Source organism: Ciconia boyciana, chromosome 3 (genome assembly GCF_034638445.1).
Source record: "Ciconia boyciana chromosome 3, ASM3463844v1, whole genome shotgun sequence".
Taxonomy (NCBI): Eukaryota; Metazoa; Chordata; class Aves; order Ciconiiformes; family Ciconiidae; genus Ciconia; species Ciconia boyciana.
Genome location: NC_132936.1, coordinates 62801815 through 62826116, shown reverse-complemented (window position 1 = coordinate 62826116; position 24302 = coordinate 62801815). Strand labels below are relative to the sequence as shown.

Genomic DNA, 24302 nt, shown 5'->3' with positions numbered 1-24302 from the left:
TTCTATTTTTCCTGCTTGCTGACTACAGAAATGTGTAGGATATCTCTCAAGACCTTTACAAAAACAGAATTCTAACAAGAATATGAGTCATGTCTAGACTGACATAAAAATTAAACAGTATCATTCTTGTCACCAGAATGAAGCATGGCTGACACTCTTTTGATCCATGACACACTCACACGGCTTTAAGGCTAAAATAGCACACACAAAAGTGTGCACAGCTATAATCAGAAACTTCTATAAATATAGAACATGAAGCCTCTTGAATCCTGTGCCTTCCAGATTTTATAACTTCCAGATTTTATAACCTTGCCATGAAGTAGTATTTTACCACTCAAGGCACCATAGTTACTTCAACAGGACTGTTAGCAGACACAGGGCGTTATCCAGTGTGGGTCCCAATATCTGTATACCTGGGTACACAGTGCCTGAATCTGACCTTAAGCTCCAATCCTTTTTAGATTTATATCACCTTCAGTCAACACAGAAACACTATTTAGTTTCCTTTTCACAAAGAGCTTGATGCACATCCATCTGCTGTATTACTATCTAGCTACCAGACTGAGCATCCTTATGCCATGTTCACCCATGCTTAGAGACATCAGTTCCTACAGCAGTCTCTCTTCCCACATCAGAGAATTGGTGTCCGTGGGTCAGGACTTACATGGATTTACTGATCTCTCTGGTTACTCAGTCAACTCTTAAACACCTCTGATGCTCAGCTCAACAGTGCACTCAATTTATGGCAAGGGCTGCTCAGGTATCAAATGTATGGCTTCTGCAACTTTTGCAGTCTACGCCTAGACCAAGCACAGATGTGAGACAGTTTCTCAGTGGGTCACAGTAGTCCAAAGACTTCCAGCTAGACTAGTCCTGGAAGCTGAGCTACTGCTTTTAAACCTGTCACAGACATCTCCACAATCAGCAGTGTAGAAATACTCTTGAGTATGAGCGAGCTAGAAGGTAGAACTGAAAACAAAACATGGACAAACTTGCACCATCTGTTCTGAAATGCCAACGCTTTCCCAGAATAACCTGTGTATCACTACCTCAAGACATTCCCCAAAAGAAGCACTTAATTAAAAAAAGAATTGTTGTCTGAAGATGATTTATGAGTGTGAGGAAGGCAACATATTTGTTCTGGTGTGTGCTGCTCAGAGCTTCACACCTGCCTATATTAGGTTCAGGCTCTGTGTATCTGCATTCTTCAGTGCTTGTCTTGCAGCTCCATACACAAGATTTATGCTTTAATTTGGCAGCCAGGCTTCACTACCAGTGGAAAAGAAATGATAAAAAATATAGAGGAAGCAAGAAGAAGGGTTGTCATAAAAGAATGAATCCAGATGCAGGATTATTTTTTCTTTTTACCCTGTTTTGTTTTCAATTTTGAGTAAATTAATAGTGTTGTCTTGTCAAAACCAGAAATAAAGACTACAGTTGTCATTTTAAAAGAATGTGAACGGTTCAGAAACAAAAGCCTTGTTGACTTTAATGGGTCAAAACACCTGAAAATCAAAGATGGGGTTTAGTTGCTTAAACATAGGTATGTAGTGTTGTTTTAGAGGCTCTGGGGTATCCTCTAGCCCACTGTTCCTGATCCAGAAGAACTCTCCTACAGGAGAGTAGGGTTTGTGTAATATTTGCCAGACCCATGCCAGGCCCACTCTAGGGCATCTCAAATGATACTAGCTGCCTATGTTCAGGCCATTAAGTCCCCTATACTTTATTTTTTCAGAGCTGCTATTCTTGATGCCATCCGTAAGAACTGTGAATGAGCAGAGTCTCTAAGAACCAGGTCACCTATCAAAGTGTCTGGACATAAATTCAGTGATTAATCTCTACAGTTTTGCTTGAAATTTGTGGAAATTACTGTTACAAGCTGAACAATATAAAAAGGCACTTATTCATGGTAATGACTTGTACAGAGGAAAGGGAGATGACAACCTGAAATTCAGATATAATACAATAAATTGTTTTCATAGCTGATTGTCTGGTTGCGTGTTTTTATCTGCAAGTTGGATTTAAATTTGAATAGCTATCTCTGAATTAGTACTCACTGATGTTTGATATGACAAAGAAACTTTTTTGTATAAAGATACAGTAATTCCAGCATCTCTCCTCAGCCTATGGAATAAGGGAACACACTGGACTCAAAGAGTCACCGTGCAGGGATTTATAGATCCACTTGTGAAAATTTGGGTTTTTTACCTCCAGTGATGATGGCAAATGCAGATTTTATTTTTTTTATTCTAGAGCAAATCTGAATCTAATCGTTAAACTCAAAATCATTTTTTTTTAGGTTGAAGAGTGGATACAGACCTCTAGGAAGTTGTACCAGTACTTCCTTCTAATCCCACGCTGCCCAGAGTAGAAATTAATCTCTAGAGTTTCAAAGTTTTTCCATTGAAAACAATAATATCTAGGGACTAGCTTATCTGCATGAATTTCCTCATATGATTTCAAGCACCTAAGCTCCACCCATAGTCAACTTAATGGCATGATTCATACAAGCACTGTTTCTGTCAGGTTTGTTACTTGCAAAGTACTTCATTTTATTAAAGTCCATTTGGAGATGGGTGAAAACGTACATAGAGTGCAAAGAAAAAAATACTTTATTGTGAACATGGCTTAGAGATATATGAGACATATTTCAGAATATACTGTTATATATCAAATGAGAAAAAAATAAGCTATGACGCATGAGATAAATGACCAGTGCTTGAGACCAATGAAGAATATGCACACAGCTGTTCTAACAGCACAATTCTGATACCAATCACAGCATGTATCATATATAGCATTTATGATCAGAAGCAATTTTAAACAATGTTTATAAAAATTTCAAACATTGGACCTACTCCTGCATTGTTGTATGTCCAAAGCTTCAGTGAAACTTGCAGGTGTGTGGAGAGAACAATGAGAGCAAACTGACACCCCACCTCAGGCAGCAGAAGGTAGAGATGGGAGGAAACATCAAAAACAAAAGACAAAAACACTGTTCTACAGAAGTAAAAAGGCAAATATTATCCCAAGGAATATTATTATTTTCACGAGAAATCTTAATTGCAGCATCCCGACTCCATTAAAGCCAATGAGAGTCTCCCATTGAGATCAGTGGAGCCTGAATTTCATTCTGAAATTTAAAATATTCTCGCATTAGTGTAAACATCAGCAGAAACAACATGTCAGCATCTATACAAGTATTCCAGTGCTGTCTAAAAAAAAAAAAAAAATAAAAACCAGACAGTGCTAACCCAAAATGCCATATCCAAAAGGCAGATAATTAAAAGAGGTTTTTCCAAATATACATTTTAAAGTATTTAAAAGCATCCATTTTTTAATGAAAGAATCTATGAGAAAAAATCTGAATTATTTGCAATGATAAAGGAAGGGCACAGTGTTTGCTCAGATTTATTTGAAACCAGTATTTTTCCACTTTGGAGTCATGACTTATACCTGCACATTCAAGCATGTTTCAAAGCAGTGCTGAGGAGTGGCTGTACTTCATCATTAGGAAACATACTCCTCCTGTGCAAGTATTTCAGCATGATTCCTCATGAGCCGTTCATATTTTCAGTAAAAAAGAAACAGAAAGGAAAATTTCTTGAATAAATATTTTTTTGTCTTTAAACAACCTGATGAGATTTTACATCATGGCAATTTACAATCATGCATTTGGAGATCCCGAGTCAATACAACTTTTCCATTTACTGTTAGAGTTGTGCCTGTCTTCAAACAGTTCTTTGCTAATTTTCGTGCGGATATCAGAACTGGATAACAGCTCCTTTATCTGATTCAGTCTGGATAACAGGGCCTGTGTTTCTCTGTGCAAAGCTTCCTTTACTAAGTCTGCTTCACGGCTCTTTCCTAGAGGAAAAGAACAATATAATACATTTTATAACAACTAATGTCATTTAGAGTCATTAATGTATGGAGATAAAGAGATCATATCTGGTTTGGACGGTATTAATTGCTCGGCCTTTTGCCCATATTGATTTTTTATAAAAAGGTACTCTGTCAAAAAAAAAAAATTACATCAACAAATGCTACCAAAAAGTAAAGAACAGTACAGTGTCACATTTAAGAGAAACTCCTGCCATATTACATACTGTGTAATAGTATCTGCGATGAATATCTGTAGTGGTAATTTTTAGCTTGGGGTTGACTGCTGTTGACTAGGAAACAGCACGTGCTCTCACACGGAGTAAGCAGCCCTGCAGCAGTGCCAAACCCTCAGGCGGAGGGCATTGCTTCCACTTATGGCAAGGCCTCTTCCACGGCCATTCATGACAATCCGAAAGGCAAACGCAAAGGGTTCAGTTTCTCTTCAAAAGCAAGGAAGGGACTCTTGGTATCAAGAGCCAGTGAAGGCTGGAGCTGCCTGCTTCACCATGCTTGTCTTTTTTCCACCGTCCATCCCTCCCAGCATTCAACAGATTTTCAGCAGTGCAAGCACTTATTAAACCTGTAGACAGTGTCCTTCAATTCAGAACAAACTTTTGATATGAGACTCACAAAGCAGAGCACCTGTCACCCAGCACCACTTAGCAAATTTCAGCAGGGAGCTGGGACATGTTTTTGTGGTTATTCTTGGTGGGATATTTGCTCCCGGGCTTTTTGCACAGTGCTCACTTGCTGTTATCATGGTCGCTCTCATTCTTACTGCTGCTTGCTGCTTCTTCAGTTTTCACAGGGCTTCCATCAGTCTGTCTGGTTTTGTTTTGCGTTTCTTCTAAATATTGCTGTACAGCCTTCAGCACTGCGTTCTCCACCAGCCTTTTGCTGAGGCTCACCAGCTCTGCATCATCTGGCTCTGCTGCATGTTTTTCACCTATGCGTCACAACAGACAAGAGAAGGAATTCATTGCCACAGAAAGATAGTAGCCGTAATTGTATCAGGAGCCTCTGGCTGAGCTGGATTTTAAGTTATTAGCTGCCTCTTCCTGGTCATAAAAAGTAACTTCCCCTTCCACAAGCTCTGAATCAACAGTATTTCATGAAGATGTATACAGTATATCAGATCAAAAATATTTCACTGCTCACCTTTATTGCAATACTCCAGTAAAAGCCACTGGCTAACTCTATGAGCACCGACTCATCTTAGAAGAGCAAGTGTGCAAATTTAATTTCTTCTGGCCAACAATCACCTGTGCCACCTGGGCAAAGACGAAGAACATGGCACACAATGAATTTACATTTTAGCAGCATTCTTAAATTTAGCTGCCCTTGTTTTGTGATTTTGCTTAATAAATCTAAAATCTTCTACCTATTTATTCATTGCTTGGAATTCAAGAGTTTCTCATGGGAGAAATGACTAAAATACTCTAGGCACAGGTTAGAAATTTTTTTCTAAACAAAGCATAAAACTTGGAAAAACCATATACGCCCTCCCTGTCTCTCTTCTGTCTTCTAACTTAAAGCTCTGACGTTGAAGGAATGCAAGTTCCAGCAGTCTATTCTTAGATATCTGCTGATAAAAGCAAGAAGCTGGCGTTTCCCTGCTTTGTTAAGAGTTCACATGGATAAGCATGTACAATGAAATAACTGTATAGATAGTGAGGATTCTCATACATCATTACATGTCTTTTGAAACTGTACTTCTCCATGAAGCATTTTCCTAATAAACTATATAGCCTACTACAGCATCTTCCTTTTATGAAGAATGCAATCCAGGAAAAGCAGATTTCATTGTCTGATTTCCGCTGGCCATGTAAATCGCCACCTTGCAATTTCTTGCACTAGGTAAATAACTGTTTCCCTCCATCTATATTTAAAGGCCATACTCTTAATGTCCTTTTCTGGAGTTAGCATTCTGCAACCAGTAATAAGAGGCTGCTTAGTCACACACATCTGGTGAAAGAGATACTATTGTATGCTCTCAGCACAAAGCTCTGTACTGTTCAATTACCTAAATTTGCTCTTTTTCATAGATGTACACTTATTCAAGTTTGCTAGAGCATATAGATTATAGTTATAAAAGACTTTTATTAGTCTTCCCAGTGGATTGCACAACTCGGGAGTGATTTCACTGATAAAACATAATTCATATGGGGATTTGAGGGGGAGAGGTAAACAAAACTCTTAATTTTCAGAGGCAGCACCTTTATTAGCTGTTAATAAGAGCATCCTGCTCTGGAACAGCGAGACAGGCCAAACTCTTCCAGTTCTGGGCCTCCACAGCACCGTTACTGTGGGGAAGGAAAACTGCACTCTCCAGCTGAAGAGTCATCAGACTAGACCTGGCTAAAGCATTTCATTACATTTTGGAAAAACTTTGGAAAAATATTCTAAAAAAAAAAAATTTTAAAAAGGCAGCTATGGGAATAGTTTTGGTTAAAACAAAATTTAAAAAAATAAGAGAAAACCTTAAAGACAGGTTCAGCATTTCCAAGAAGAAATATTTTAGGTTAATATGTGAGTCCGAGGGAGGCACAGGCACTATTCCCAAAACCACTCAAACAGCTACATACTCCACGTTCTCTGGCCCACTGATTACCATGGATTTAAGTCTATCCTTTAATTTATTAGAGGAGGGACTTAATTCAGGCTCTTATCTCTCAGGAGACCTAAGATATATATGAGCAGCATCTCTTCCCAGCTTTTATGAATTGATCCCACATGCTCTTTTGAATGCAGCCCTTTGATTCCAAATTTCCTTCGCTTTTATTAAAGATGCTCGACAAAATGTTTTGGATGTCCCAGTCTATTTATTCACTAGAAAAAAAAATAACAACACCGTGGTTTCCAGTTGGAGAGTTTCTTATTTTTCAGAATTGCTGGTGAATCACAGAAATTGTTACTCACACAGCTCTAATGATCTGTCCACGCAAATCTGAACAAAATCAATGGGAAATACGGCGCTCAGCCACTCTGACACTTGACCCTGTAGTACTTAATATGCAGAATATGACTAACCAGTCAGAGGCCTCCAGATACCACAAAACAGTAGTGATTATATTTACCCAGAATGTAATTTTACTTGTAGTACATTATGTATTATTCTTACAGTCTAAAAAAGGATAGAGCTCTTCTCTCAAATATTTTCTGCAAAACAGTTCTTATTTACATATATATGTATAAAATCCATATATCTACTATTGCATTTAAAACTTCAAAGTAAGTAGATAGCTCACTGTGTAAGAAATTTCTCAAGCATGAAAAAAGTCAGATTACTTAAAATAAGTCTTTTAAAAGTACAGTTTATATAGCTACAGAATAATGTTTTGGGGGTTTATTGTTATTTGTTTTTAATATTTTGAGACATTCATGGCTCACCAACAGTCTGGAGTCGAGTCTGTAATACCTCCTAAGTAAGCTCTGCATTCCCACTGGGAAGAACATACATGGGATCTGACTGACATGTGAATGCGAGGGCGTGCACATCCCTGTAAGAAGAGCACCCTTGGATTTATTCATCCGGCCACCTTGGTGGATGGGTGCATGGGGCTATACGATTCACTCATCATCCATTTATATTCTCAGACTCCCTAAATAGCAGTTGTGTGAGTGTCTGTACAATGCTGAGGTTCATTGGCAAGGTAGTTGTATACTATTGTATCATTCCTATTCATGACTGTTGATAAAAAGAAATAGGTCATGTAATAATAACGGGTATTGATCATCTATATCTACTTGAATATTTAAACACACTTATGTCCTGTTTATATATCTCTCTCTCCATGCTGCATCTGCTGCTTGCCTGCTTCTTAGATGTATACGATTCCTTTGCAGCAGGCAAATGCTTCTTTGTGTCTTATGTTATAGGAATTATCAGAGTATCAGTAAAAAGCCACCGTAGATATGAATGTTTTAGATTTAAAGGGAGGTTTAAAAATTCAGAATTGCTTTGTTTGTGAACTCCGTTCTGAAAAGGGAACAGATATACCACGTGCACTGTATTTGCATCTATGCTGTGCCTCTCAGTATGGACTGTGCCACCTACTTTATTTCTGTGCCTGTGAATAAAAATCTTCAACTGCCTTCTGCGTGTGGCTCAGATAAAAAAAAAAAACAAAACAAAAAACCCCCCAAAAACCCCACCACCTTCATTTTGTTTATCCCAGAATTCTCTCCTATAATTTTTAAACGATGAAAACAAATTCATACTCTGTGAAATGTATCTCAATGCATCCATGATAAGCAGTGCTTTTTATTACAGAAACTGAAGCATACCTATTGTCCTGAAATGACCACCATTTTTTAAAAAGGGAACTATCAACTGCACAGAATTATTCAAAAGATCCTACAGCATGCTGCTAGCAGTTATGGACATGAACCAGATCCGTGCAACCAAATCCAAGTTTCGATTCCTATTCGCTGCTGTATCTCTCTACTGGACTAGGTATACTCTCCAAGTCTACACGCCCTTACACTTTACAAGACTGTGATCTGGATTTTGACATACTGCATTGGAACAAATCAGATTTCATGCTCCTGGTACAGCATTTTCATGGTCCTGACAGCCTGTTTTAGAGTCCATGTGGATATCTCAGATTTGGAGAGAAGCAGAACAGTTACTTGGATCCCTCTCCTGTTTATACTAATAGTCCTTTTTTTGGAGAGAGATTTAATTGAAGGAACCAACAGTGGATCCCTTCTACAGAAAAAGCCAGTTTTACAACCTTTTACCAGTTACACTCCAAGACAACGTTCTGCAATCCTTGCCTCATGGCCACAACACACTGTGTTTTGTTCTTCCTTCCAACAACCTTTCATCACAACAAAATGATGCCAACATGGGGCAAATTATAAAGGACACCCTTGGTATTTTGAATAGGTGACTGAGACCAGCTAGGAAGTCCGTACTCTGGCAGCAGAGGTTACAGTCTGCACCCCTGGGGAGGGCCGTGGTAACAGACATGCCTCCGTCCACCCTTTGGTTCATCAGTTTTCTAATACTGTTTTTACAAAATCTAGAAACAAAAAAGCCACAAGGGACTCAGCCAATCTTTTAAAAGCTAATCATTAAGAAATTCCTTCTGAACGCTGGAAAGCTTCATTTTTCTACTTACACTGTGCCTCTGACTGACACCAAGATGATGAGCCAAGTCACTGTTGCAAACACACAAAGCTTTCACCACAAGACTCCCTTTCTATGATGACTCCTCAGTGGCTCCAACTCATAATAATCCCTCACTATAAGATAATTGCTTATTACCCCCTCCATAGAGGGGCAAAAAGCTTTGCTGGTGTGGAGGACCGGAAGGAAGGAGGCAACTACCCTAACTATTGGCAGGCTAAGAAACCTTCAGAAGATGACTATCAATTCTTTCTGCATAGGGTGGGGTTAGAGAAAACAAATGCCAATAAAACAAATGCCTGACAGATTTCAGCGTGTGAATTCACACAGTTTGCGACGTCAGTGGTTGTGCCTTTATCATGGTTCACTATCTCTATGTTGTCAGGAAAAGACCTAAGAGTGAGGACAGCATTTATACTCACAACGCCCAGGCAGATGTAGACTATTGCAAAGCTGCCATGCCCATCTGCAGCCTGTGGAAACATCTAGTTTTTGCTACACTAGACCTTTGTGTCTGCAGAACCTGATTCAAAATTAAATTAAATCTCATTGAGTTCCATGGGAATTGGATGAGGTTCCCACACCTACATACTGAACTGCAACGTCTTATGCATCAGACCAATGTGCTGAACATTTTGTTTGCTGAGGACTTTCAGATACATTTGGTAGGCCATATATAAACAGAACTATAGCATTAGATAAATACCATCCCCCCTCGCCCTGCAAAGACAGTGAGTCCACAGTCCATAATAAATTGAATAACAAGCTGTAACCAGCCACCAGACCATATGCTTCCCGCCCTTGCAACAGACTGTGAACGAGCCAGCACATTCAAGATCATGGTTTTGAAGTAATGAACACAAACATGAGCATGTGCCCATATCTAATCAACACAATAAGCATAGACAGGAAAGTCACAACTCTGAACATTTCCTCGTTAATTAGGAAGGACTTCCATGAAATGTCTATTGAGTGGTCACTTAAGGAATTGGCACAAATAAGGCACTGAGAGGAAGGGTGAAATTATAATCTCATTATGACATGATGGTGATGACATTTGTGTTGCTGGATGTTCCCACCTGATGTTAAGCAGCGTGTGTAGTTTAGCTCTCCTCTTGGAAGTCTAACAAACTTATTCAGTTTTACATATGCTGCTCTGTCAATACAGAACTGCCTAAGAAGGCAATACAGGCAATACCAATCTGTCCTTTTTGCTGAATACATGGGTTTCTAGTTTGCTGGAAATATTTTTTAATTTGATTTGGCCCACCATGGAATAAACCCAAGACAAATAGGAATTTCTAGTGAAGAGGAAATTAAGGGTGTTACAGCTATTCAGAGAAAATGGTGCTCTTGCCAGTTTCAGTGATGACAGCAGGAATACCTGCAGCTCCCTTCAAGCTGGAGGCTTGGCAAACGTGGCAAAAGTTTGTTTTGCTTCAGACAAAATCCTTTGAAGCTCAGTGATGTAAAATTTCTGACCACCTCTAACTATAAGAGGAGAAACAGGATATGCTCTGCTAAACCTGCTCTTCCTTCTAGGAGCGCTCAAGGATACAATGCCACAGGCACGAGCCTTCAAAAAAAAAAAAGTAACTAAGACTGCTCCTGGCAGTTCTGTTAAATATCTTGGCTTTATTTTCCTATTAAAAGAGACCTCCTGACAGAGAAATTTCCTTACTCCCTCAATGTAGTTTAACACTTAAACTTAATGAATTTAAAAGAAGTCTAGCGTAACAGGAAACAAAGATAACATAATGTCTGAAGGAAAGAAGATGGCTTAAACCACTGTGAGTTTTACTTTATTCTCTACCTGAGTATCGGTGAGAAAAAACAGCCCAAGTCACAAAAGTGGCTTTACATAACCACAGGAACATCCACTGTGCATGCTGATAGTGGAAGAACAAAAACATCCAGGCAGATTGCGATAGCAAACATCCAGGCAGAATTATTCACCCCCCTTCCCCATGCACAGTGCTGCCTGGTGCTAGCAGCTCAAGGGAAAGGGTGAACAGGAGCCGCCTGGGCCAGCAGGGCTAGTGGGGCGAGCAGGGGAGTTCCTCCTCCCTCCAAGACGCAGCCAAGGGGGAGCCTCCTGCTGTTTTCAGAGCCCAAGAGAGAGACCAGGCTTCCCAGCTTCCCAGGGAAAAACTGAGTTCTAGAACAGGTCAGACCAGGCAGTCCCTCATCTTCAATGGCCCTCCAGAAATAATATTGAGAATGTAACGCACTATGGGAGACAGCATAGGTTGCTCGCCCATCAACCTTGGTCGTCAGTGACCACAGACAGAGCTGAATGGTCTTGAAGGCAGAAAATCACCCTGCCAGGTCACTAAGCTGAGGGGGGCGTATGCCCAAGAAATGCAGCAGCTAACCAAAATAGGATATACACAGATTTTAATTGCCAAAGTCCAAATGTGTTGCCCAATCCTAAAAGTCCCTGCTTATGGACCAGTCAACTGTGAAAAATCAAATGTTTACTCACAAGTGTCATGAGGGAAGCAATTTAATTTACATTCACCTTTTGTTACTGTTTCCTATCCTTCTTATATTCTCTGTGAACTTCAATTTCATTTCTCTAGGATTCATCTGTTACTATGCAGCTTCCAATGGAACACTATTTTGGCTGTGACTTCTTCATGCTACTATCAAGTCGACTAAAAAAAGCAGCTCTTTTCGGACTAAGACAGGTGTTAAACAAGTGTTAATAAGTGAATCTTAACAAGCTGATCCTGCGTTGTTGCTCCTCCTGAGCTCAGAAAAAGACTCCATACAAACTCATGCTATCAAATAGTCTCTCACATAGTACATATCTTTCCTTAGGTAAAGCAATTTTGAATATATTTATAAATTATGGAGAGAAAAGTCAAATTTTAATCAACATGCATTTTCATTTAATTATTTTAACTGCAGTAACATGAGTTGTGAAACACAGCTGCATACTGCTTGAACTGTAAAAGCAAGATGAAATCTTGTCCAAAAAAGATTAAGAGGTAAGTATAATTGCAATTCAAGAGGATGTCCACCAGTGTCCATAAAATACTGTAATAAGGTGCAATTTTTATGGAAAAATGTAATTTACAAGGTGTTTTTAACATCTTTGTATTCACACTTAATTAGACCCTAAATCTAATGGAAGAAGGTTGGAGTTGCCTCTTTTGGTAGGAGCATTTTACATAGGATTGAACTGCTAGTGTAACTACATCCTAAGGTTGCCAAAATAGATGGGTCTAATCCCTTTCTCCCAGGATCTTGCATAAAGGAACTGAACCCACTTCATCAGCTTCTTGGGCAAACCATGAAGTTACGTATTTTTGAACATAAGAGTAGTATTGTTGCTGTCTTTCATTTCATGGATCAAGTCTACAGAATCTGACCAAATTTATTAATAGCTTTGGGAAAACTAACATAACACCCTTAAGTCAATTTGAATGTCATTTAAGAAAACAAACAAACAACAAACCATTATGTACTTATGGCATTTCCTATCTTAATCCCCTTTACCTATTATATATCTTGCCTTAAGCAATGTATTTAGCATTATTCTTTCTTCCCTCCCTTTTGTTTGCCACATAATCTCCACTTTAAATGTGGTTTTTTAAAGCTAGAGTTTGACTTAAGTTTTCACTCTGATTTTGTGAGATATAGCTGTATAAGTGTTCACTGCTCTACCACATATAGGTTTATGAAAGGTTTGTAAATATGAAATTTATTTTTGACACTTGGAAAGATTAGTTCATAAAAGTTTAGACCTCTCTTTAAATGCTATGGCTCTGAACTCATAAAACTACTGCTCAGGATCTTCTTCAGGACAAGCTCTTCCTCAACTTTAATCTCTCTCTAAAAGCCCAAATATACTCTTGCAAGAACAGTGAATCTTGATGTCCAAAGAAAAATATTCAGGTAAGATAAGGAACAAATTCAGACATGTGTTTGGTCATAATAAATTGCTCTGTGTCATGGGGTTTTTGGTCACCTCAGCCATATGAAATCAGAGTAGCTGTAGTTAAAGAGTTAAGGACGCTGAAGGTATGACTACAGTTCACTTAATCTAATTCACAGGAATCTAAAAATTGTTGCAGGAGCATAGCGTAAAGAGAGATCAGTTAATGAAATCTGCCGATGAAAAAAACTGAAACATCACTATGTCATAAAACTAAATTTAATGCAATCAATCCTTCACATAAAATAAGCAGACTTTATAATCTAGGACAAGAAAAATAAAGAAATAAGAATACTAGAGGATGACACTTTTTTTTTTCTATCTTATTTTCTTTAGGAATAGTGCGTATATCTTAAGTTGACAAACAGCACCTAGTAATCAAAATTAACATTATTCTTGAGTCTGCTTCACCATTAGAAATCAAGAATAATTGAGTCCTGATTATTTGTTTAAACCAGTGGGCCTTACTTTCACATCCTTCCTATGCTAAATATCAAATAGTTGTAAAAGCGTTTTCTTTGTGAAACAACATAAAACTCCTTAGGAACATAACAAACATTTCCCTACCTAATAGCAACACATGATTCCCTACAGCTCTTACATTGCACTCTAGCAAAATAACAACTCCCTCTCTCTCTTCCTCCATATTTCTACTTCCTCAAACTCAGTGACTCAAAGACTATTCTAGCAGCACTTCAATGAAATAAATCGAGAAAAATACATCTGCTATGCCAAAACCTGAACTAATCCTCACAACTTTTAGCAACTTACACTCTGCACCATAATGGATTGCTTATCACCACGCCTTAAAATTGATGGTTCTCTTTTCACCCCTTTTTCCATTCACAAATTTTGTTATCTCTACCTACACAGTATTCACAATTCCCTCCCTTCCTCTTCAGCATCCTAATAATTCTAATTCTGCCCCATTAACATCAATGGAGAACTGCTTATTTATGCCAGCTAGTCTTCTGGTCCTTTATTTCTATCAGGCTAAACAGTTCTAATCTGGAGTTTCATCTTTGTTTCTTCATCCCCTCTTATTTTAAAGTAATACTTCTCTCAGTCTTTCTCCAACTCAGAGTAAAGGAATAAAGGTTGGATATTCATGCCAAAACCAGTTTTTGCATTTCTCTTCACTACATTCAGAACCAACTGTGAAATCAAAAGCAGGTATTTTTTCTTCACTCCAGCTAAACAGCAATGCATTTTTTTTCCATAGTTCCCTTTGCCTTTATGTTTTCCACATAGAAAAGTTCTCTCGCTTCTATGTTTGGCTACAGGGGCCAAGAAAAGTTCATTAATGAAGAGGAGAAGGAAGGAGATGGGCAATGGTTTCCCTTAAGAGCAAAGTGTGTCATTCACAATTTTGAGATTTCCCAAAATGGGTAAACACATACGATAGTTGCATGGCACAATGTAATGTGATTTTAACTTCAAGAATGCAGGTACAGCTATACATCAGAGGGTTATGCGTTGCTACCACGTGGGGCACCAGAAGCAGTAACCTAGAGCATTTGAGAATTAGCCTGTCCTTACAGCCTGGGTGCAGCACCATGTTGACCCAGCTATTCTGCTGCTCATGTAGGAGCTTATACTTGGACACATCTTACCACATAACGTGTTTTTATCCAAAGTCTAATCCTGTAATCTCTTCTTATTTTACACCTTCTGTAGAGATTATGGCTAAAAAAGGACCAAGGGAATGAAATTCTTCTTTCAAAGCAAAATTATGCACTGCATTTGAAATGGAGTTAGTATTATTATTCACTTGTGCTGAAGCAGGCATTACAGGCAATGCCTCCATGATCTGGGCTGTGTTATGCCAAGCCCTCTGTCCTTATTACACCCAGCCCTCCTTCCAAATGTTTCAGTCTAATTATAACAGAGAAGACACACAATGTGTGAACAGGGCACACAGGTGGGATCAACAGAAAGTAACATTTATTTCATTAAATCAGAGGATCAACAGTGTTTCAAAACATGCAAGCACTACCCCAAATTTCATTTTAACAAGAAAAAGGTAATCCCAGACTTTAGGAGGGCGTTCAGTCACTAGACCTCACCTTAGTCACAGGTTATATTCTGTAGAACTACAAGAATAAACTTTTCATTTTGTGCTGGAAAAACCTCTCACATTCTATTAATGATATGTATGTGAAAAGTAACAGGGGAGCTGAGAGAAGAGAGGAAGAAAGGAAAACCTTTTTGATTGCATTAGGCTATACTGGATGGTAATGGATTTTTAAAACAGCAAAAAATGTTACTCATTTGCTGATTCTCCACAGCCACAGGAAGTGCTGCAGAAAACATGCCTGATACTTAATATGTTTTTGTTCAATCCTTGTGCTTTGTACTAAAGTGGAAAATTGAATAAAATGCCATTTAAAAAATTATCGCTATGATGTGAAACAGAACAAGTAACACAATAATAGACCATGGCATAAGACATCTCTCCTCTTAGCAAAAGGATACAACTTCTCTAGTGAGAGCAAATGAATTATCCATGCCTGAGGATTTTAACTCACAGGGAATTCAGCAAGTGCCCAGATGAAGTTCACCTGAGACTGGCAGATATTCAAAGGCATTAAGTCATCAGCAGAAAAGATAAAGTTAATCGTGGATTTTGAGATTTTTGGGGATTGGCATCCAGGGGAGATATCTAATAAGGAGTGAGTTTTCTCTACACCAATTTAGGACAGCAATTCCTAAGGTTCATGAGAGTTACAGGTAGGCTCAGGAGCCTGACAAAAGTTCAGCTGTGTATGCTAACATCAGAATTACAAGCCTAAAAGCACCAACTATTGTAAAAGTTTGACAGTGCCAAATCTATCACTGGTACAGTGCACTTTTAGCAATTTAAGGCCCAAGGACTTAGTCTGTAGTCAAATGTTTATCAGTGGACGGCATCTAAATTTTAAACAATGTTTGTGGCTTCCAGTCCATTTTTCTTCTGTTAAGGCAGGCTAATTTCCTAGCCCTTTCTCCATGCTAGCTTCCATAGCATATACAACCCTTCTCCTATACCCCAAATTCCTCTAAATCTCTGTCTCTTCTGTCAATTCTACAGTTCAAGCTTATGGAAACAGAATCACTCAAATTTTAGGAACAGCAAAAATTATTAGGTATGAAACATTACTAAACCAGCAATAATCATCTGCTGAACAAGGTGCCAGTATGCCTTACTACAATACTTTCCAAGATATCTTATTTTCCACTTTGCTGATAATAATTGCACAAATAATAACAGACTGGTGTCATCTAAAGGACAACCCCTCACTGGACCAAGGACCTTTGTTTGCCTTGCTTTCTTTCTTTGTCTGCATTCATCTGAAAATCTTGGTCACAACATTGCAAAACGTAGAGACTCTCTGCAGTCAGCATCTGTCACTGACAGGAAGCTTTCCCTGAAATATATACAAAATGTTCTCTCTTGCTCTTATTTAGCATGATGCAATAGCAGTAATCCCGTGCTATCTTAGCAGTTGCTTAATCATGTTAACCAGTTCCTCCTCTTGCCTTCTGGATTTGTAGCTTTTTTCCCCAAAACCAGCTAGTTCCTACTCTCAGAGCACATGGGCTGTCCCCAGGTTGGAGCTCCACAGTTCCCCAGGCATTTTCTGGAAGTGCAGCCTGGGCTCCTACTTTGTGTTTGGAGCATTATCTTCTTTTAAAAACGTAACTCTTCCTCCAAACTTCTTCCTCCTCTGCTCCATGATTGTGCCTCTTGAGCTTCTAGGACAAAAGTTACACTGATCTTTCCAGCGCAGATTTAGCTAGCACTGCATGCATGCCATTTCTCCTAAAAAGCTGTAGGTCTGGTGGCACATTATTTTGCTGGAGGGGAAAAAGAGATAGGGTTTGGGGTTTTTTTTTCCTTTCCAGAGGCGAACCTTTTCCATAGACAAAACCTGTTTCCCCACTTTTTCAAAGAGGACTGAGTACAGCCTCCTGATCATTCCAAGTCAGTATAGAAATGTCAAATTTGACAGTCTGATTATTTGTCCAGATTTTGGTTTCTAGAAACCTTTAATGAAACAAAATAACTTATTTTCTCTTTCTTAATTTTATGGTATCTTTAAGAGAGGCTGTGCAGACCAATTTTATAATTTTTTAAAAATTTTTATGGTTTCTGGAATAAAGGTTAAGACATGCCTGCCTGCCTCCAGGAACACCACTCTCCATTAGAAAACAAAGCACTCAGCTAACATTAAGCATCACAAATAAGACAGTACATCAGGTTAGGAAGAAGTAGACAACTACCACATCTTGGTTGTATAACACTTTCCCACTCCCAAGTGTAGCTATTCTACTTCTGTAATAGATATATTTTCCGTATGTTACAATTTCTACATTGTGAGTGGCTCCACTGTAAGCTCACAGGGATTAGGTTACAGTAGGACTTGTCATATAGCAATACAATAGGTCAAAGCAAATGAGTATCTAAATTGGGGTAGCTGTTCATATATAGTAACAGAGAATGGTATTGCATATTTCGCATGTCACACTTCTTATTTGGCTGTAATATGGATTTGCTCACACATCACTTTTGAGCAGAGAGGAAAATTCAACTTAGATTCTATGTTGACATTAGACAAAACGCCTGTCCTCACAGTAACATGAAAAGTATCCCTGAAACCCAGTGTTTCATTCAGAGGGACCTGGCTATGTTTACACAGGTGAGCTCCACAATGCCAGTACTTGTTCTTTGGCTATGAGGCCAATTAGCACAGAGCAGCTCAGGTCCATCCTGTCCAGCTCTCCTAGCCTCTGAAATGGCATGGCTGCATCTAAACTGCCTGCTGGGACTGGACTTGGATTGGTGCTAACTCCTCACCAGTGCCCAGGAGTTGCTGCAGAAGGCGCCCTTTTGCCAGGGCCAGAACTATGCCAGGGTCATAGCATGGGCAAGGCAGTCCCAGCGCCCAGGCACATCCCCAGACACCCCTTCGTGCAGTACACAGGAGTCCAAGACACGTGGAGTGGTCTGCAGAGCCAGGGTGTGTCTGTAGGTAGCAAACCTGAGAAGTACATTGAGCCAAATTCCGCATTCATGAAACAGTTACTACTGTGGATTTCTACTGGCAGAGATTTTGACTCGTAACTCCAAAGCAGCCCAGCACAAATGAAAACAGAAATAAGAACAAAGAACAGTTTCAGAGAGTAACGCAGTAGTAGCTACAGTAACATGTGTTTCAGAGGACAGGATTTGGCTCGTGACTCCAGTAAAGCTGTGGGAACAACACAATTTCCATTTCCTCTTCCACTACAATGAAATCCTACTGCTGTAGCGCTGATTGAATCTCCAGCAGTAAGGAAATGTAAAGGTAAGATTCAGAACTCTAAATATTTAGACTTTCCAATGCTTTCTACTTTTCAGGGCAGGTCTTACAGCACTTCAGAAAACCATGCTGCTCCTTCTACTGTTTGGTGAGTAACAAGAGGCACAATTTGTATCGTGAGTTGAGAGGCGCTGTGCCAGAGTATACATAAAACTCAGTAAACTGTGAAAAGAGTATATAATAATGAATACAAATATGAGAAACAGTACTAAGGGGATTTCCATTATACAGAATAAGGTATTTGGATATTGCTTACTTGGAATATAGGCCAGCTTTTAATATTATCTGATAGCAACAGCCTGTAATTTACCTTTTGGAAATCAATAAAAACATAATGTTGTAGCCTTTGCCTTATTCAATAGCATGCTAGGGTAAAGCAAGCACAGTTCCTCTGAGAACTCAGTCTTCCTTTTGCTGTGGCAATGATGTTACTAAGATAATCTTTAAATATCTTAACAGCTTAAAAGACAGAATCTCTCGTATCTAGGTGTATATGGGGTAAATACAAAACATATTTTCCACTAATGAGCAATAATGTTTAACTTGCATACTTATAAAAGTATGAGAAATCTAATACAACACTTGCTCTTCTGAAGTGGAGCATCTGCATCCAGGAAAATCAGTGAAGTTACTCTCTTCAGTTCACCCAAGACATGTTTATGTATGTTTACTTTGTCTTTTGCCCTTTATTCTCCCTTTCAAACCCAAAAGGATATGGAATAGCAGCAGACACACTGCTTAAGCAAACCAGTGTAAATGCAGAAAATTTAAAAGTTATCTTATTTTCCTTCCAGGCTCACTCTTGCTTTAAGAAATCATGGTGGAAGTCTCCTGCAAGATCCAGGGAAGCAGACTACCAGCCTGATTTTTAGTGCCCAGGGCTGCAAGAGCAGTATTTTACCCGGGCTCCTTCCCTTGCTATGTACGTACTTACAAAGAGGATTCCAGATGGAGTTGGCAATTTGTTGGCTTGCCATCTGAACCAATCTCTCTGATATTATTTATAGAAGGTCTGCTTTTAAATGGGCTAGCTGATATTCTCATCCATCTCACTGCAGCCCTTGACTCCGGGGACTGCCAGCGGACTGTCACAGCCATGACACTTGGCAGGCCAAGTCCTCAGTTGGTATAAATCAGCACTATTCTTGCTTACTGCTGCTAAGGGTTTCACTTGACATTTTCACTACGACTTGATTCATGCCCCAGATAATCTGACTCACTTTCATGGTTTTACTTGCATGTTTAGCAAAAATCCTGACACACTGTTAGCTTGCTTCTAATTGAATATTCCAACTGAAGTGTCCTTTTAGACAGCTTCCAAGCACTGCAGTACTAAATGGTATATTATTGAAATTAGCATTTTTAATGAATATAACCATTATTAAAATTCCCAGTTCAGTTACTGTACATTGGATTTTTTTTCTGAGATTTTATCACTACCAGAAAAGTATACTTTTTATTATACAGAAATAAATTCATGAACAAAAGCAACGTGTATTCTTATTTATGTTATGTTGCAAATTGATAGACAATAGTTAACTGTCAATTATTTTCCCTTTACAAAAGATGAAAAGCTATTACCCATTACAGTATATTTAAAAAGAGTTATTCATTTCTACTCAAGTTTTTGTTCCAACTTTACGCTAGGGATTTACAAAACAAACTAATTGCATTTGAAAGATTTGGCCCCATGAGAAATGGTATTCACCATTCTTTGGTCTTCACTACTGTTTGGTTTTTTGAACCAAGAAGCAGCACAATTTGGAATATTCAATGCAATTTTCAGCTGTAATCTGCCACTGCAGCTGGTGGCCCACAGAAATGCCCAGGGCTATTTGAATGCTATTGCAGCAGAACTCACTCATACTCCAAAACATCGTAAAGCTTCCTTTTTCCTAGACTGCCATACGGAGTGTTTTGCATATATTCTTGGGCCTTTTTCCCCCCCTAAAAGGGTAAGGAAATGACCTATGGTGGATGGAATTTAAACTGATATCTATATAACCTAAGAAATACAGGGCTCAATTCTGTATCTGCTGAAGCTTCCTGTCTCCCCAAACATTCACCAATCAATTTAATTGAAGGAGCATCAGTGTGCTCAGTAAGGAGATCAAGAAAATACTACTTTTCCTTTGGAATCTGCTCTTTTATTCATCCAGTTCCTTGAATGAAGTACCTTCTGGAAACAATTAATAAAATGCCTGGCTAATGTCACAGTTAAAAACTTCTCCACATAAGCAAGTTTCCAGTGCATTACTTCTCCACGTGGACTGCCTGACCTTGTAGCAAAGCATACTAAAAAGTTACTTGGCCATAAATTTTAAAATAGAGAGCAAAAGCAAGAAAACAAATGACAGAAATAATGCATTGCATCAACGTGCAGTAAAATAAATATTTTAAGGAAGGTCCCTCTCCTTGACAGAGGATTATTTTTTAATTTCCTTTACAGTGCTATACATATAATACCAGCAATACTGCGTGGTACTGATCATCATCTCTTAGTGTGTTTTATTTCCACCCAGAAAGAATTGCATACCCATAGTACAACTAGCAGTGCATTTTTCACAACCCCCTCAACTAGCAGCCTCTGCTAGTCTGACAAGCGTGCTGACTAGTTCCAGCAGTGGTGACCTTTGTATGGGCTCACTGAGATCACAGGCTCAGTTCCCATAATCTGCAAAGAAGCCTTCAGCTGTAAACAAAACAATTTTAATGTTGTCTCTCATCTTTGCTCAATGAAAAAAACCATAACAGAGTTATCCACTGCAGCGAACAGTGAAGAATCTGCTCTGGTATAATTATTTTACCTAAAAATCCACAAATGGCTCATACAATGCCCTTCACAGCAGAAATGAGGTGTACACTTGCATCAGTTGTTTCATTTTCTTCCATAGCTCTTAACATTCCCACACTGGCATTAACTAACTATGTCCTTGTCAATAAACTAATTTCTCGAATTCTCAGAGAACTATGGTTTTGCAGGCCAGAAGAGGTGGGGAAGCATACAAATATGAAGATAACCTTTTGTGAAATGTAAGCATGATAAACACCACAGGACCTTGGAAGTTAGCCAACCAATGAGAAGTACACCACTTTATCCTGCGGGACAGCAGCCATAGGAGGCAATACAACCGGGAGGGATGGCAAAAGGGAGCTACATAGTCCATACACCTCTCAGAGATTCACCCTTCCAACTATTCTTGCTGCAGTTCCTGAAAAGCATTGGACTACAACCAGGCAGGTCCTCCTTGTTTTCTCCATCTGAGTCCAGGGTAGGTACAGAGACTCCATTTCACTGCCCTGAGAACGCTGAACTTAGCAGGAAGGCTGACCCATCTGATGTCTACATGATTTAATGTTTGATCCACAAGTATCAGTGGATCAATCTGCACAGAAACAGACCTTATTACTTTAGACACAGTAAAATCCCTTTCATTGCACCAAGAGAGTAGTACAGTTTTACCTTATCTCAATATAAATGTTACTAATAGAGTCTGTTGAGAAAGACACTGTAATCAACCTATTCTGGTCAATGTCCCGTCCCCCCACACTGCTAATCCTTTCCATGTACAAGGAAAGCTTCAGCTCCCTGCCACCCCAGCATCCTCTGCCGGCAGCAGGAAGCCCGCATCACCACATATGCATATGTTCACAAGGTATCAAGGCTGCTCAGCACTTTGCAAGACTGAGCCCACGTATTTATGAAGCAACAGATATTCTTTAGTAGATCCAGTCATACAGTGGAAGAAGTTATTGTGGCTAGATGATGCTTAGTATCATCTGCCCCAGGGTTTTTGGGGATTCCTTAATTCACTTCAAGCAAAATAAGCCAGGTTAGTCTGCCAATGATGGAGAAGTGTTTAACCTCACTGGGGTAATTTTGCCTTGAAGGAGTGCTCACACAACCTGCTCTGCTATGGACCAGGGTACACAGCGTACATCACCACTGCACGGTGTACATGACTGGGGATGGTGGCAGCAATGACTACATGGGATCAGCAACCTCTTCTGTAAGCACTTTTGAATCTAGAAGAGGATGGGTTTTTATGGCTGTAGAGCCATTATTGTTTTGCTTATCTAACAACTGCCAGCATAGTAACTTCTATCAACATTTACCTGTAACAAGTGAGCTTAGTTAGTACTGTGTATGATTACATAGTTCTTGCTAGAACTCACTATGAAAGAAGGCAGCTTGTAGCAACCCACCACAAAGTGCAGGCAAAGTTACCAAAAGCGTGGCCAGTTTTCACCTTGATAGTCTTATCAGGGAGGCAGGCATGCCAAAGATCACAGAACTCCCACGTAAGGGGTAAAGAGGACTGTGATCATACCGATGGTGAAAGCAAAAGACAAGAGTTACCTTATGCCCCCTCTGCCAGTCATTTAAACAGATATAAAAGATATATATAATTCTCTCTCTCTCCCAATGTTTTTGGGATCTAATACAGTTGCAGAGGTACTGACGGTAAAGTAACAGTAGCGTGCGAACAGAGGATGGCATACTTGGCCTTAATATGGAAAATAAATGCAATTTCAACAATATAGGAAGAATCTATGCATATACTTCTTCAAAATATTATGTGTCATCTGATAGCTGAAAAGGTCCTTATTTTTTCCACCTACGCAAAGTGATGTTTTCATCAATCACGCTGACCATAAGATGGACATTAAGCTATTTACCCTTGAATACTTAAGTTAATGGACAGTCTCGATACAACAGACAGGAACAAACTGCCCACAGAATATCCAGGAGCAAAGTTTTTAAGAGGGTCTTAACCATCAGCACAGACATTTTCTGCAACCGACCCCTGGCAGCATCAGTGGAAGACAGAAAACAACCAATATATTGCAGTAACAGCAGGCTGCACTCGGAGACCTGGGCAGTTCTCATCTTGCTACAGTCACAAATGACTGGAGGTTGGTTCTCTGCTGACACACTTCTTGAAAAGTGATCATTAAGTTTATTAAAGTTCCAACTCCATCAACATGGGGTCAATTTCAGCAACCTCATCTCCATTTCAAAGTTTTCCATCAGGGTCTTCTGAACTTTTTAATTACTCTTTTTCGTTCTCATCTTCTCTTAGTGCGATCAAGAAGAAATGTTGGTACCTGTCCCATCATGAAACTAGTCACCTGTACCAATTAGCTAGTCCTGGTCTTCTGCTTGCTACAACTGAAATGAAGTGGAATCTATTCCTAACTTCTCATGGGTAATTCTTCAAGTCCTTTCATACAAACAGGTTTGGTTAAGGGCTTTGCTCAAGTTTCTCAGTGTACAGTAGTTATGGATCACTGTGATCCAAGGTACTCCCAAATAAGGCCTTCAGCCCCACTTATGTCTTCATTTCATGCATAAGTGCATGTTACATAAAGATCAGACTTTTAACCAAATTTACAATTTTCACTATTTTGGAACAGATTACCTGGACAAATTACCAGGTTACAAATTCACCTGGGCATTTTTTTATTATGAACCAAAGAACTCCTTGTCTTTACTCATGTTTCCTTTCAGGAAAAAGCAGTTCTGCCATATCTCTAAATAAATTATATAATAAACACTGCTGCTTTTTCCCCCCATCAGTAACATAACATAATAGCAAGAAAAATCACATTTGACTTGATTCATCTCCAGAATTTCTAGTTGCAGTTCATTTTACACAAAACATCCTGCCAGGAAGGTGGAAGGGAGCCTAACATCTGCAGTCTATTCTGTGCTTCAAAATTCCCTATACCCAAATAAAAACTGGTACAAAAATTAAAGTCAATAAGCTAATTTCATTTCTTTCCATGGGTCATATATGCTGATCGGATTTAAATTTGGATTTACATATGCTTGTATTAAACATAAGGGGAGGAAAAAAAAAATTGAATTTCACTTTTCAATTGAAAGTCAAATGCCACCCAATATGACTATAGATCAGACACTGGAGGAAATTCAGCAATATGTGTTCATACCATGTAGGACTATTTTCTAAAAGCAGTTATTAAAAAAAAACAA

At 39.0% G+C, this 24302-nt stretch overlaps 1 protein-coding gene across 5 annotated transcripts in view; it reads right to left on the bottom strand.

Annotated features, from left to right (window-relative positions):
• Positions 1-2566: 2566 nt before the first annotated feature.
• The window catches only part of AKAP7 (A-kinase anchoring protein 7), a 93004-nt gene continuing 71268 nt past the window's right edge, over positions 2567-24302 (bottom strand). For 2 of the 5 annotated variants that reach the window (XM_072855860.1, XM_072855866.1), the window contains exons 8-9: positions 4633-4831; positions 3723-3867 (exon numbers count right to left, since the gene is read on the bottom strand). In XM_072855860.1, coding sequence (XP_072711961.1) covers positions 3855-3867; positions 4633-4831 — 212 coding nt within the window. In that variant the 3' untranslated portion in view covers positions 3723-3854. Of the gene's footprint in view, positions 4832-24302 lie in introns of all 5 variants that reach the window. The other 3 variants (XR_012041485.1, XM_072855862.1, XM_072855861.1) reach the window with 3 other exon arrangements.